This window comes from Athene noctua, chromosome 22, assembly GCF_965140245.1.
Source record: "Athene noctua chromosome 22, bAthNoc1.hap1.1, whole genome shotgun sequence".
NCBI lineage: Eukaryota > Metazoa > Chordata > Aves > Strigiformes > Strigidae > Athene > Athene noctua.
Window position 1 is genome coordinate 4,858,238 of NC_134058.1, and position 15,108 is coordinate 4,873,345.

Genomic DNA, 15,108 nt, shown 5'->3' on the forward strand with positions numbered 1-15,108 from the left:
AAAAGCCTTGTGAACTCTTTGCGACTGGTGCTTCTCTCTCCTCTTTTTATTTTCCCTCTCTCTTTCCTTTTTTTTTTTTTTTTTAAATTAGAAAAGCAGTGAAGATCTTTTCTTCTTTTTTTTTTTATTTTTTATTTTTTCCCCCATCCTTGCTTTCCACTGTGCTAGCTGCTTGGAGCATTTCCACTGCTGGTGCTAGCCATGGAAGCTACTCCTGCTGCCTCCATTCTCCCTTCATCCTGAATCCTACGTCAGGAGTGCAAATATCCAACTTCCCCAAAGCCAGTTCTTCCAGCAGCCGCTTCACAAACTGCTCCATAAATGCAGCCTCCTCCCCATTCTACTCCAAAGTGATTCTGGCTTCTCCTGTCCTTCTGGTTCTTCTCACTGCCTGTCCATCTGTTGTGGTTTGAACTCAGCTGGTAGCCAATTGCCATGTGGGCAGTGGTTTACTTTCCCCTTCTCCCCTTCCCTGGTGAAGTAGGGGAGGGACAAAAGAAGAAATTCATAGGTTGAATTAAAAAAAATAATTTAGTAATAGTAACAAAACCAACAGTAACAATAGTAAGTCCAAAATGGGTAAAAGGCAACAGTGGCTCACCGAGCAGCGACCAGTCCAGAGCCCGTCCCCAGCAGCGATCCGACCACACCAGAAAATCCCACCAGGCCGACCCGGGAACTGAAACGGGGCGTGAGAGAGCCCGTGTCCACCAATATACTGAGCGTGATGTCACATGCTATGGAATGCTCCAGTGATTGATCTGGACCCGGCCCTCTAGCTGTGCTCCCTCTCAGCCCAAGGAAAGTTAACTCTATCCTGGCCAAAACCAGCACAGTCTTGACCCCTTATTCCATACCATTTACGTTATGCTCAGGTTCCAAATAAGGAATCACCACCTCTTTTCCCAGGTCTCACAGATATTGTTCCTTCAGTCTGTGGGCCATCCTTCCAAAATGTCTACTGAGTTCATTTAGTCCATAACTTTGGGTTCCATCTGTCATGACAGTCTTTAAGGCTGGAGGAATGATGTGGAGTTGGCTTAGTCGGTGGAGCAGGAGGCTTTGGATGTGGCAAGAGGATGTTGCAAGGCACCAATTGCAATAACAGGGTTATTTGACAGTTCAATTCTTGGGCTATGTTAACCTATAATCAAATCTTCTTGAGGCACACATCAGACTTCTCCGTCCTTCTGCATTACCCATCATGTGCACCCAGGTCCTTGGGCAAAAGTAATCCCATGCCTGGGTTTTACCTTTATCCAATGCAGGAGTAACGCAGACAGTCTTCCCCAGCATATTTTTAATGTTCACTATGGGGTCTTTATCCCCATCCACAGTATGTAGGAGGTTTGATTGAGCAGGGCCAGCTTGATTGACTTGTCTGGTATTGACTAACCAGGTGGCTTTTGCTAAATGCACGTCCCAGTGTTTGAGAGTTCCATCACCCATTGCTCTCAGTGTAGTTTTCAGCAATCCATTGTATCCCTCAGTTTTCCCAGAGGCTGGTGCATGGTAGGGAATGTGATATATCCACTCAATACCATGTTCTTTGGCCCAAGCGTCTAGGAGATTGTTTCAGAAATGTGTCCCGTTGTCTGACTCGATTCTTTCTGGCATGCCGTGCTGCCATAAGTCTTCCTTCTCAAGGCCTGAAATGGTGTTTGGGCAGTGGCATGGGGCACAGCATAAGTTTCCAACCAACCAGTGGCTGCTTCCACCATTGTAAGGACGTAGTGCTTGCCATGCTGAGTTTGTGGGAGCGTGATATAATCAGCCAGGCCTCCCCATATTTATATTTTAACCATTGTCCTCCATACCAAATGGGCTTTAACTGTTTGGTTGCTTGATCGTAGCACATCTGACACTCATGGATTACCTGTGCAATAGCATCCATGGTCAAGTCCACCCCTCAATCATAAGCCCATCTATATGTTGCATCTCCTCCCTGGTGGCCTGAGGAATCATGGGCCCAGTCAGCCACAAATTATTCACCCTTATGTTGCCAGTCCAGATCTACTTGAGCCACATTAATCTTGGCAGCCTGATCCGCCTGTTGGTTCTGATGTTCTTCAGTGGCCCGGCTCTTGGGCACATGAGCATCTACATGACGTACTTTCACAACCAGATTCTCGACCCAAGCGCAGTATCTCACCATCATTCAGCAGCCCAGACAGGTTTGCCTCTGTGCTGCCAATTGTTCCATTTCCGCAGCTGTAGCCACCCCCACAGTGCATTTCCCACCATCCATCGGTCAGTATAGAGGTGGAGCACTGGCCACTTTTCTCGCTCAGCGATATCCAAGGCCAGCTGAACAGCTTTCACCTCTGCAAACTGACTCGATTCACCTTCTCCTTCAGCAGCTTCAGCAGCCTGTTGTGTGGGGCTCCTCACATCTACCACCTTTGATGTTTCCCCACAATGCGAGAGGACCTGTCGATAAACAGGGCACATCACTTCTCATTATCCAGTAGTTTAATATATGGTGGGGCCTCTTCAGCACTCGTCACCTCTTCCTCTGGCACCATTCCAAAATCTTTGCCTTCTGGCCAGTTTGTAATCACTTCGAGTATTCCTGGATGGATGGGGCTCCCTATTCGAGCCCGTTGTGTGATTAATGTGACCCATTTACTCTGTGTGGCATTGGGTGCATGGTGTGTAGAGGGGACCCTCCCTTTGAGCATCCAGCCTAGCACTGGCAGTTGGGGAGTCAGGAGGAGCTGTGCCAATCCCCTCTGAAGCAGCTTGTATGCTGCCAATGTCTCCTGCATCATACTCCCTCTTCAGTTGAAATTTTGCAACTTCAACATGCAATTTATAGCCTCTAATTTCTGCCTCATCCAGAAGTCTCACTGCAAGGTGAACTGATTCTCTCTGTAGATAGCAACAGAGGCCATCTCCTTTAAGGTTTCCTTCCTTATCTTTGTACAGTTAAATTTTGTGTTCTTCTGTCTGAGAATCTCATTTAACAATACCACATTTTGACATGACTGGTGTAAATTCCTCTTTTGTAACATCTGGAGGTAAGCCAGTCACACAGAGATTTGTGTTTCTGTTTTCTTCAACATGAAACCATCCTGGCTCAAGCTTCCGTTTTTCCGCTTTTTGTTTTGGATCCGTTTCCTGTGGTCTTTTCTTGTTTGCTGATGGTTGTGTTCCTGATGTCTTCAAACTTAGTGGTTGCTTACTTTCAGTTGCGGTGCCAGAAGCAGATGAAGTGTTGTTATCATCTGCATGGAAACCATTGTTGGTATGATATGTTGCCAGGAAATCTTATTATCTTGGGGAACCAGGCCTTCTTCTCCTGGTCCCACTTGTAGCCGGCCCCATCGGCCAGATCCATGTAGGTGAAGGGGTCAGGCTTGCCCTCGTGCTGCTGCTGGAGTTGCAGCTGCTGGTAGAACTCCTCGTTCCTGCTCATCCTGGCCCATTCAGTGGCACTTGGCCGAGGGTGCCCGGCACCCGCGCCAACACCTGAGGCGCCCACTCGCCTCACCCTGACCCTCTCAGCGGGGACAGGGATGGGGACATGCGCGGTGACCAGGCAGCTCCTGGCGGGGAGCGGCGAGCCTGCGGCCAGGGCCCGGCTAGTGCAGTCAGTACAGCAGGGGACTCTTAATCCTGGGTTTGAGCCCCACGTTGGGCACCAGAAGAATGTGGTTTGAACTCAGCCGGTAGCCGAGTGCCACATAGGCAGTTGTTTACTTCCCGCCCTTCCCCAGTGAAACAGCGGAGGGACAAAAGAAGAAATCGTAGGTTGAATGAAAAAAAAAAAAGATTAATAGCGACAAAAACAACACTAACAATAGTAAGTCCAAAAGGGGTAAAAGGCAGCAGTGGCTCCCTGAGCGGCAACCGGGCCGGAGCCCGTCCCCAGCAGCAATCCTGAAAATCCCGCTACACCGACCCGGAAACCGAAACGGGGCGTGAGAGAGCCCGTGTCCGCCGATATACTGAGCATGATGTCACGTGCTACGGAATGCTCCAGGGATTCTCCAGCTGTGCTCCCTCTCAGCCTGAGGAAAGTTAACTCTATCCTGGCCAAAACCAGGACACCAGCCTTAGCCAGTCACAGAGGATTCCTCTGCCTTGATCCTCCCTTTGGCCCAGGCCGCCTTCAGTTTTCTAATGGTGCTGGTCATTTCAATTTTGAACTGACGGGAACTTGCCTCTGGATTCTGAGTCCTCGTAACATGTGCTGTAGTAACACTGCATGGTGTCCAGGCACGCGAGGAGGGATTACACGTAGTCCGTAACCTGGTGGTTCTTGCCTTCCACTGTGTAGCATCACTTACCTGCATGCCCTCTCTCTGCACCTCTCTCCTGTGACTCCTGTTTTAAGTGGAGAGGCATCCTTAAGTGCTTTTGACTGGAACTTCAATAATTTATTTAAAAGGGTGCTTTAAAAGGTTATATAGCTCAGGGTGTCTTGATTCAATATCTGAAAGTATTCTGCTGTTTTAGGCTAAATTTTCAAATCTACCAGTGGCTTTGCTTTCAGTGCTGGTTTTCTCTGGGTTTTTTACTCATCCACCACCCTCTGAGGAACATATGTGTAAAAGCACAACTGGTTACGAATGCATATGTTCCTCCACTCCTGTAGCCTTAGAAAGAGAAGAAATATGGGACTAACAACTTCATGCTTTCATCGTACATCCCTACCTATTCAATCCAGTGTTTTGTTGAGAACACTGATGAGGAGGATGTGCTATAGGAAGGGGTGGGAACCTCTGCTGTGGGACTGCACAGCAATAGAGATGAATTTTTCTTGTTACCTGGAGGGTTCTTTTTTGAAGTCTGGCGTTGGTGCTAATGCTGCTGAAGAAAGGGGTCTGGAAATTGTGACCGAGTTGAGTGCCTGGCAGTCCTCTGCTGGAAGCTGGGATGACTTGGATGTTACTGTGTGCTGGGAGGAAGGAGCTTTCAGCTGGTCGGGGTTTTGTAGGATTAACTTGTTGGGGCCTCTTAGGATAAGCAGTCTGATTATCCTGGGCTGTTTTTTGCAAGGCACTACACTGAGTTTCTCATCAAGATTTAGGTCTTTTAAGAGGAAATAGCATTGTTACAGAATAGTTACTATTTTATTCTGTTCAGACTAGTACAATATAAGTGTGATATAAGTTAATTGAGTGTCTTGATCTTCCTGTGTATAAAGTCTAAAATGTAATGAGAATGGAGCTCTCAATATGTAGTATCTGCATCTCCTGCTGAAAGATTCAGACACTACTGGGTGCTGCAGATGCTGGTGAAATTATAGAGGCTTTTTTAAAGGAAACAAAAGATTTTTCAGTTACTGTTCTTTATACAGATATTCATTGTGAAAGCAGAAGGGTAGCACTAACAAGAGCCCTGTAGGGATTTGCTAACAATAAGCCACGTTGAGTGTGGTCATGAGTCCATACAGCTCCTGGCTGCAGGACCACGTGCCTGTAACTTAACAACTGACGTGGGAAGGGACACACAAACCTGCTTCCCATGCGTGCTCTCCTTTGGAACTTTTTTCCAGTGCCTTCAGATAAATGCAATACCCACTTCCAAGCAAACACAGCACCTTTCTCCATTCTGGTGCTTGTGAGTGATGCTGCTCTGAGGGTTTTTTGCTTACTTGTCCACAGAAGGAATCCAGCATCTGCAAAGTCTGGTTCCATTCTTCCGTGTTCCTTTCGTTTATTGTTTTGACCCAAAAAGTTTGTCTTCTAGCTCACCAACCTTTGTCCAACCTTTCTTGGCCAAAGCATGGTCTAGACAAGATAGCCCAACACCCTGTCCAGCTGGATCTTAATAATGTCCAGTGTTGTTAATAAGTTAATTGTAGAAAAAACTGATGTGTCTATTTAGCTGTGATTGTCTTCTGCACTTATCTGTAGAAGTTGGATTGAAAGTTCCTTCTAGCTTCTAGCACATGAACTTGCAGCCACCTGGTGTGGCAGAGGTGAGCAGTTCCTCTTGCTGCTCTGCTGTCAAGTATGTCCAGCTGAGGGGAGGAATCTCCTGTTTAGAAGGATATGCTGAGACTGCTACAAGGAGGAAGGTGTGAGCAGCTGACAAACTATTACACTGTTTGGGGAGGGTCATGGTATTGTCATGCCTGATTTCTAATGGCAATATACTTTCTAATAAGAATAATCTGTCCAAATTTTCTTGCCCAGTAGCAAGGAAGCTCAGTGGCAGCTTCTAAAGGTGCTTTCAGCCTCTTCAGATGTTTTGCTTTCAGTAGCTGAAAGTCAAGGCTGTATTATGTTTCACTTTGTCCTGTTCCATGTGGTCTCCTATCTCCTCTGAGCAGCTGTTTTCCTCCCTTCTTCTTAGCTGCACTTTTCTTTCAATTTAAACACGCCTCATCTTTGGTCATCACCTCGTGATCTGGTGCCTTTGATGATGTTTTGCTGATAAGTATTATGTTGTTTTTCTGTGCCTGATCTTTTCTCCTGTGCCTGATCATTTCTTCTTTCTACTGTGATGGGAGGAGGAGGATGCACACTAGATACTGGGCAGTTGGTAGAACTGTGGGAAGGAGTGGGATTTACACTGTGAAGCCTGAATAATACTGTTAAGAAATATTTCAACTCTGTTTGCACAGCAAGTGCAAATCTATACTGAAAGAATTTAAAATCTTTTCATCTGGGATATATGTTAAATGCAGTTGACAGGCAAGCAAGAAATCCATTTGTCTTCACTTTATGCAGTTTAATACAAATCAAGTGTATTTACAAGTTGCACTAATGTATGTCAGAACATCAGAAAGCTGCTTCATTTCATGGCCAAGCTGTACAGCTGAAGCCCTGATCTCTGTGGTGCTTTGTTCACAACTTAGAATTGAAGAACTTTTGGACTCATGATTGGAAAAATTTCAAAGGCAAAACAAAGTGATGAAACACATATGGGAGTGTGGTTCAACTTTAATGCCAAAGAAGCTTTTATCTTCACTCAGGTGTCAGCTTAATTTCCCACTTCTTGGTGCCTCAGCATGTCTGTGCTGCTGCTTCTAAAAACAACAAAAATCCTCAGAACCTCAAAACCAAACTTGCAGCTATTGATTTATTTTTTTGTCTTTTAGAGACTCTAATGCTGACAGTCTCTGCTTTTCTCTCGTGCTTTTGCTGACGGTAGAGGATGACTGATCTTTTGGAGGAGAGGGAAGGAAGGAGGAGAAAGGTGTTTTTTTCCAGAGGTATTCAGATTTATAAACTGCTACATTCATTCTGTACCAGTTGTGTCTACTCAGACAATTGGGCCTGAAGAAGATCTGTTACCAGTATTTTACTGTTGTCTGTTTCTGGAAAAAAAAAAATTAGCTAAACCACCACTGCCTTTACTGAGACTGTTCCTGCAGTACCTGATTTCAGTGCTAAATAGACTGTTCTAAACACTGTGCCGTGCTGTAGGTCAGGTATGGAAGGTGCTTTGCCAACTTTGCATTTTTCACTTGAGGTTCAATTAGGAAACAGCTCAGCAGTTCGATATGCCATGTAACTCTGCCTGGCTGCATCCCCCACAGTGAGTCCGGCAGAAGGAAATGTGTGCTTCCAGCTCAGGTATTTTGGTGCAAGTCCCAACATCCCAGCACAGTGCCACCATCCTCGTGAAGCTGAGGTGCTATTTTGTATGACACATAGGGTATAGATTTCCTTCTGCTGGGGGAAAGAACACTTAACGAAGGGCTGGTAACTTATTAACATGGTTGACACAAAAATCATCCAGGACCACTTGATCAGTGCTTTGAGCTTCTCGTTTTCACTTAGCTGGACTCTTTATTTCAGGCCACAGAGAAACACATGGTAACTTGTGGTCACCAGATGCAGCTTTGTTGCCTGAGGATTCTCCTAGCCATACAGGCTAGATCATGCAAACATCTTAATTCAACAGTATTAGAGGATTTTAGCCCAAAAGCCTCTAATTTCAGGTGCTACTTTTTTACACTGGCCACATGCTGGTGTGCGAACCAGAGGATGGTGCTACGGGATGGAGCTGAGGTGGTGAGGGACTGTGAGTGGGTTTGTGTCACTTGAAATCGAATCTGCTCCGGCCCACTGTGGCTGACTCTGGCTCTCACAGTGGCCATGGCTCATCCACCAACTCAAAAGCATCTTGTAGCCTGCCCAGCAGGGTTGGATATGTAAAGAGGCCGATGTGAGTTCATTAAGTGCCTTTCCCTGGATGAGGTTTTTGGCAACACCGTGTTGCTTTGCTTCAGTAGAACCTGACGCGGCTGGAACTTGGGACAGCAGTGCCTGTGTGTCTGCCAGGCCAGTGCTTTTGCCCTTCATTTGCTACCAGTGAGTGTGGCTGGGCGTAAGAGTGTACTTGGGCTGCACTCTAAAAATTTCTGAGCAACTTTGCAGACAATATGGGGGTTGAGGGGAGAACCCAGAGCTAGCAACCAAGTAAGCATCTCTGCTGCTGCTGCTTCTGGTCTTCCTGAAGCCCTCACTGACATCATTGCATGCAAACTGATGCCTTTGTGGCCCTTTACAATTCTAAATACGCTATATTTATGTCCCATTCTTCCCTTCTTATTAACTTCTTTCCTACATCTGTGTTTTGCATGCCCTAGTGAACTGAGCTTGGGTGTGTCAAAGGGGTGAGAAGAAGAGGGGAATGTAAAGTGGTGTCGTGGTGTTTTATTTTGGCTTTATGAATATTTTTCAAGTATGCTGAAATTGTGTGAAGCTAATAATCATGCTTAGATACTTTAGAAAGTATGTATTGGTGTATTGTGGACAAATTATTTATACTCTTATAAAAATGAATATAATTAATAGCCAGATGATTGCTCCAGACTGACTACTCATAAAAGCAGGGAGCTGTGGTGTATGGATTTGCTTTGGTTTTTAAAGAGATGCTGTTGAAGTTGTGTGCTGTCACGTATAACCTGCCAGCTGATTCCAGGGGTGCTGTCACCTGCAAGTACACTTGGGGCCTCTTTGAGCCACAGCAGATGCTCTCCTGTGAAAGGGGCAGTACTCAGTCCTGAAGTGTACCTTGAGTCATCCCCTGTAAAGCCTCATTTGGGACCAAAGCTATCACAGGGGGGGTCCTCTGATTTTTGTCATGCCAGCAAGTGGATTTTTGTAGATGTGGGATGTGCATATGCACACACCCCCCACCTTTGTGCCACCAGCTAGGAGGGAAAGCCAAGCTCATGCCAAACATCTGTCCGTGCTCTATTAGTGCAGGACGTGGCAGCTGGAGCATTTTGAGCTCTAACTCAGCCCTCCTGTTTCATCCAAAGCAGGGCAACATGTAGGAGAAGACAATTCGTAGTCTTGGCAGCTGAAGTTTCTATCTAAGTTGCATATCAAAATCTGAATGTGTCTGAGACCTGTGCCCTTTTTCAGCATCATTCTCCCCTCTCCCTGTGCCTGTGTTTTTTTTTTCACCATATTGCTCTTTACTTCTGATTCTGTCAGCTTGACTGGAGGCACAGGTTATGACACTGACTGAGGTGATGGTTGGACTAGATGATCTTCAAGGTCTTTTCCAACCTAGATGATTCTGTGATTCTGTGATGCAGCAGACCAGACACATGTAACTGCATGTCAGCTCACAGAAATTCTTATCTCGCAGCCAGTAGTAAGGCAGTAGTGAGTTACTTCTGCTGTCTTGGGCAGCAGCACCCATGCTGCCAGGAGAAAATGGTGCAGCTGGGCATGGATAACTCATAGCTAAATTGTGATGGGACCTTAAGTCCAGAGGAAACATTTTACCTGATGACTGACACGTGGTTCCCTGGCTGCCTCCAGGCAGATGAAGCTGGGCACGTACAGCAAGCTGCCTGACTGTGACTGCATCTTACCTTCTTCCTTCATGTACAGAATTATCTGATAGTAGGAGTGAGCCCATCTACAGCCCTGTAGTCTGACCTGACCCATGCTCTTCCATGTCTCTTTATCCCAGGGGTGATGCAGCATCCCTGGTTAAAATGTGAATTAAAAAGGCACACACATATGGTGGTGCCTTTGGATAAGAGGGGGATATTGTGACAGAGGAGGGGAGACTCTGCTGGCAGGAGGTGTTTCTTCAGGACAGTGTACGGTCCCATACCATGTAATACTCTTTTTAACCTTCTATTTATTTTTAAAGTATCTGTGTAGCAGAGTTGTGCCCAACTATCTATTAATGCTGTGATCATTGTAAACGCTAATTAAGATACTCAATTTTTGATGTTCACAATATCGCGTTCTGAAATAAACAGCTTCCGGGCCCTGACTGTTTCCACAAACTGACTCCAGAGCCTTTTTTTTTTTAATCTTTCCCGTTTGGGGTTTTTTTTTTTCTCCCTCTTCCTTTTTGGGTTACTTTTTTCACTGTTACCAGACCCACTGTTATCACGTGCACAAATGGCTTGGAGCAATGCAGTAGTCTGAGAGCAAAGACACAGCTCCACGTCTCCATTCCAAGGCTGACGATGTGGCTGCTTCCTGCTTTATGATCCTCTTGATCTCCTTACCTTTTCATCTGCTTCTGAAAGAGTTTTAGTTCAGCTGACCATTCTCAGGCATGAAGCATGTTCCCATGACAGCACCCCTGCTTTTTAGCAGCATCTAGCCCTCCTGACATGAGTGGCAAACACTAAAGAGAAGAGAACATAGAAAAGGAACAGGATTTTGCACATACTGCAGGAATTTACTCTGTTCAGAGCAAATCAATATTTAAGTTATTCTTTGGTCAGCGCTCAATCCTAAAGCATTAATATGCTGTGCTTAAAATTCTTCAGCTCTTCTTTGCTACCCAGAAAAATTCCTTTTCTGGATGGTGCAAGACAAGATTGATCAGCTGCCCAGAGGATCTGACCGCACTAACTTGGTGAGGTTGAGAAGGGGGCTGTTGAGCAGCAGAGCCCGTGGATGCCCGATCCAAAAAAGTTACGATCCCAGGAAAGAGATTGTGGTTTTGAGTGAAAAATGATTGTAATATCGTCCAGCCCATTAAGTGAAAGCCTGCCAAAAGCCAATAAGCCAAATAAGCTGTTCTCCGCTACAGCACGGAGCTGTGTAAAGTTGGATCCTTTAGCCCAAAGGTATAAAAAGTGCAGTTAGGAGAAAAGAGCTGTGTTGTTCACAGGTGATGCTCTGATTTGGCCCCTCACAGACATGGCACAGTGAGTGGTAGGTATTGCTCTTTCTGATATGATTCATATCATAGTCCTGAGCTGCACTTTTAATTTCCTTTCCCATTCATTTTCTCTTACAAAGCCGAGATGGACATGTACATCCGCTCTTTACATCTGTATGTGTGGTGGGGCAAATGTGTATATGTGTGTGCACTAAAGGACTCTGCACGTTTGCGAAGCATGACACCCTTCCCAGGTCCTCTGGAACCTGAAGAGGTTGGGCAGTTTCTGCTGCAAGACTGACGAGTTCCTTGCCACTGTTAAAGGCATGTCCTGCTCACAAGCACCAGGAAGCTGGTTGGCTCAGATGTTGTTCAGCCTGATTAAGCTGGTCGGGATTGTTGATGTCTGCCTCGTACTAGCAGATAAGTAGTTTTATAAGATATTTTAAATTGTAATCTTAACTCTAGACTGCTGCCTCTGGACATGCTATCACTGCATAATATTGCTGCATCACCTCTTTAATCTCCAAGAGAGAATGGCACGTGCATAAATCACCTCACGGCACAAGACTGAGATACATATGTTCCTTCACACTCTAATTTACTCCTGGCTTTCCTCTGACAGAAGAAAAGCCATGTCGCTGCTCTCATCTGTCTCTATTTTCATCAGAAGTGAGATTAAGTCTCCAAATGTTGCAGCTTGGTTATATGCTGAAAAGTCTGATATCTCCATTTTAAAATATAGACACTTCAACCTTTGTTAGTACTTCATCATGACTTATTTAACAAGAATATTACCTGTTTCTGACTAAACAAAAATCTTACAGGAGATCCCTGAGAGATCTCATACATATTCTAGACTTTCTTTGGTGTATTCAATTGTTAAAAATAATACAAGATTCTTATAATTTCAAAATTTAAACCTTCTTAGAATGCCTATTTTGATGGTATGAAGACATAAGTGAGACTCTCAAACTGACTCCTCATTTCTGATGCCATGTAGTCAACTAAACTATACACATAGACTAAGATGTGTGATTGCAAGGAGGAATAGAAAGAAGGTAAAAATAGGAGTAAATTTTTGGCAGATTGTTCAGCTTAGGTTGATTTTTAAATTTTAAACCACTGCAAAGACAGGTGATGAAATGGGGGTATCAGAAATTAATTGCATAGTTTATTTGTGCAGAGTAATTGAGTGTGAAGTACTGTGGCAGTGCTAGCTGCAAAAACTGTTTAAAATACAAAGTCCTCTTATACAGTTATTTTACCAGTGGAATAGAAGTTAGTTTACGTCTGTAGTACATAAAAAACAAGCTAACTGGTACAGATACCCTCAGTATGTTTTGTCTGTTATCTCTGGTCTGGTGTTCTCAAGTTGGACACGTCGTTCTACAGCTCCCCCCTTTCCCTTGGAAAGAACCCATCGAAAACAACTCACAGGCCTAGAAATATAACTGCCATTATTATTGCCAATTGAAATTTTTTCCAGGCACTGTAATAGAGATTTTATTTTTTTTTTTTACACACTAGCAGCAAGACACTTCCCAGAGTGTATGCTACAGGAGCACAGTTCCCTCGGAAGGGCTCTGCTAGTGCATATCTGTGGCTAATTACGATATGCAGAGAAAGGACAATGTAATGGTTTAGGCCTCAATTTAGGATTGGAAAACCCAGGTTTGTGTCTCTGTACTACCACAGGATTTTTATGTGACTCTCAATGAGGCACTAAGCTGCTTTTTGCTTCTCTTTCCCATCTGTAAAATGAGGGTAGTGAGTCTTCATTACCTCACAGAAGTATAATAAAGGCAAATGTATTAAAGAGGTTTGAATGTTAGTTTTAAAACAGAGCTCTTGTGCCTAAATATTTATCAAGGTACTGGTAAAATGTTTTTCTCTATACTGACATCAAAGGTAAAATGTTGATTCTGGTTTCTAAAGACAAAAAGACTAGTAGATAATGCTTCCCACAGTCACAACATTTCTAACCATGTTGTTGGCATGTGCACATAACAAACATAAGGTGTACTCTATTGTTGGTCCTGTGTGTATCTGGACTTTATAAAGCATTCTAGTGGTCTCTGGGTAATTTTCTCATCCAGGGAGAGAACTAAGGTACTAGACCTGTTTGCACCTGAGTTCCTAAACTGTTCCCCCATTTTTTTCCACACCGTACTGTGGGACAGGTTGGCACACAATGATTTCAGTAAGTGTGAGCAGTTCTTCCTTCCCCAGTTTCAAAGGTGTAGTAACATTCTGGTTAAGCATTCTGCATCTTGCACTCCTGCACTGAAAAATTAGTACAAACCTGGTAACGTCTTGCACTCCTGCACTGAAAAATTAGTACGAACCCGATAACAAAGCACATGTTTCATGCAAGAAGTACAACTGAGAGAGGGAGTTACTGGAATGTACTCACTGCTAAATGCCTGCGTGTCATTTGCAGGTACCTTTCTGGGGATTCGATTACTCTCTTTCCCAGCGGCACTGGGACTGGCTTCCCTTCCTCTGCTACATCTCTCTTTGTCCCAACACCACCCAGTATTCTCCAGCTGACAAACCAACAGCTCTTCGGATCCCCACGCAGAACTTCTTCTTCCTCTCTTCCTGGTCGTCTCAACAGGGCACTCTCGCTGGGTACCATCCCCTCCTTGGCCAGAGCAGGTAAGCGTGCAAGGAACTTTCTGCCCCGGTGGAAATGACAATGAAGTGGTACAGTGCTGCAGAAGGAAACGGGCCGTGAGGTATCCACGTGTTACAGTCCTCTTTAGGGTTTGCTGCTCCTGTGACCCAGAGGAGTATCCAGCATTAGTAATTTGGGTTTTGGCATTCAGAAGCTACACAGCGTACCGCTGCCATCTTGGTGAAACAGAAGATCTCTCTCAGTGCTTGCCTGCTGTGGGGTTACTGAAATCCAGAGGCTTCTCCAGGCGTTCGTGGCAGTATGGCACAAGCTACAAGGTGATGTGTGGGAGAGAGACAGAAGGAGCAGTTAGACATGGGAATGGAAAGAGCAGCTCTTGGAAGTGATTTGGAGCACAAGGATAACTGATCCAGCAAGAGCCATCGCTCCTTTCCTTCGAGCTGCTTTGTGTTGTTTGATTTTCTCGCTACAGCCAAAGGGAGCAGAGCTGAAGGCAGGCTCTCCCCTAAGTCTGGATTTGATCTCCATCAGCACAACTATCAAAGCTGCTTTAAAGACCCCATTTCCTTTTGGTTTTAAGGGCTCTGTGCAACCTAGGGAAGATTTATAGGCCTAAAGAAAGTCTCTCTCCCAGTAACTCAGTAAGCCCTGAGTTTTCCTGTACTTGGAACTAACAGATGGGAAATAGCATCAAATGCTATTCTCCATCCAAGGAAAGCTAAGCTTTTCCATGTCACTCACTGGTTACCAGAAGCTCAGAGGCCAAAATGTGGCAGTTTCTAGGATAACACTGCAGTAGAGAGAGGACTCTTGCAGGGATTTTGAGTTCATTCGACATTTCTCTAGCTTGCACTGGCAGCCGTTTTGCCAGCTGCACTAAGAGCAAGAGAAAGCCCAGCCCTGCCAGCCTTCCAGCAGCATGGCAGCTTTTGGCACAACCTCACCTCTCCAGTTACCCAAGTGCTGCTGGAAGGGCAGGTGCAGACACCCCAGATGGCTGGGATTCCCCCTGCTGCTAAACCACCCCGGTGAGGTCTGCGCTGTGCTTTGCCAAGGTGCAAATCCAGACAGACTGCAGAGAGCATGCTGTCGGGGATGAATATTTTTCACAAACAGGAAGGTTGTCAACTTCCAAAGCTGTTCGCCTATAATTATGTAAATCAAGTGCCTAAGAAAAATAAATTATTTTAGATTTGAGGTTTCATTTGTAGCACTTCTTTTTTTCCTGACTTCAGTACTTTTCATTGTTTTGCTGTTGTTTGGGTCTTTTTCCCTGCCTCATTATTATTATAGCTACTGTGCCTGACAGCTAGATAAGGAATTCATCTCGCCCTCTGAGCTACCCTTAAGGCCCTTTTCTTGAGAAAAGGATATGACCATATCTTCACCTTCTTCCTTTCAAAGCCAGACTGTGA

At 45.0% G+C, this 15,108-nt stretch overlaps 1 protein-coding gene across 4 annotated transcripts in view; it reads left to right on the top strand.

Moving 5' to 3' along the window:
- Positions 1 to 15,108, top strand: part of TMEM201 (transmembrane protein 201) — a 34,282-nt gene that overhangs the window by 11,506 nt on the left and 7,668 nt on the right. For all 4 annotated transcript variants that reach the window (XR_012635018.1, XR_012635019.1, XR_012635020.1 and 1 more), the window contains exon 7: positions 13,496 to 13,713. Coding sequence is in view for 1 of the 4 variants with exons in the window: in XM_074924878.1 (XP_074780979.1) it covers positions 13,496 to 13,713 (218 nt within the window). In the remaining 3 variants the exon portion in view is untranslated. The remainder of the gene's footprint in view (positions 1 to 13,495; positions 13,714 to 15,108) is intronic.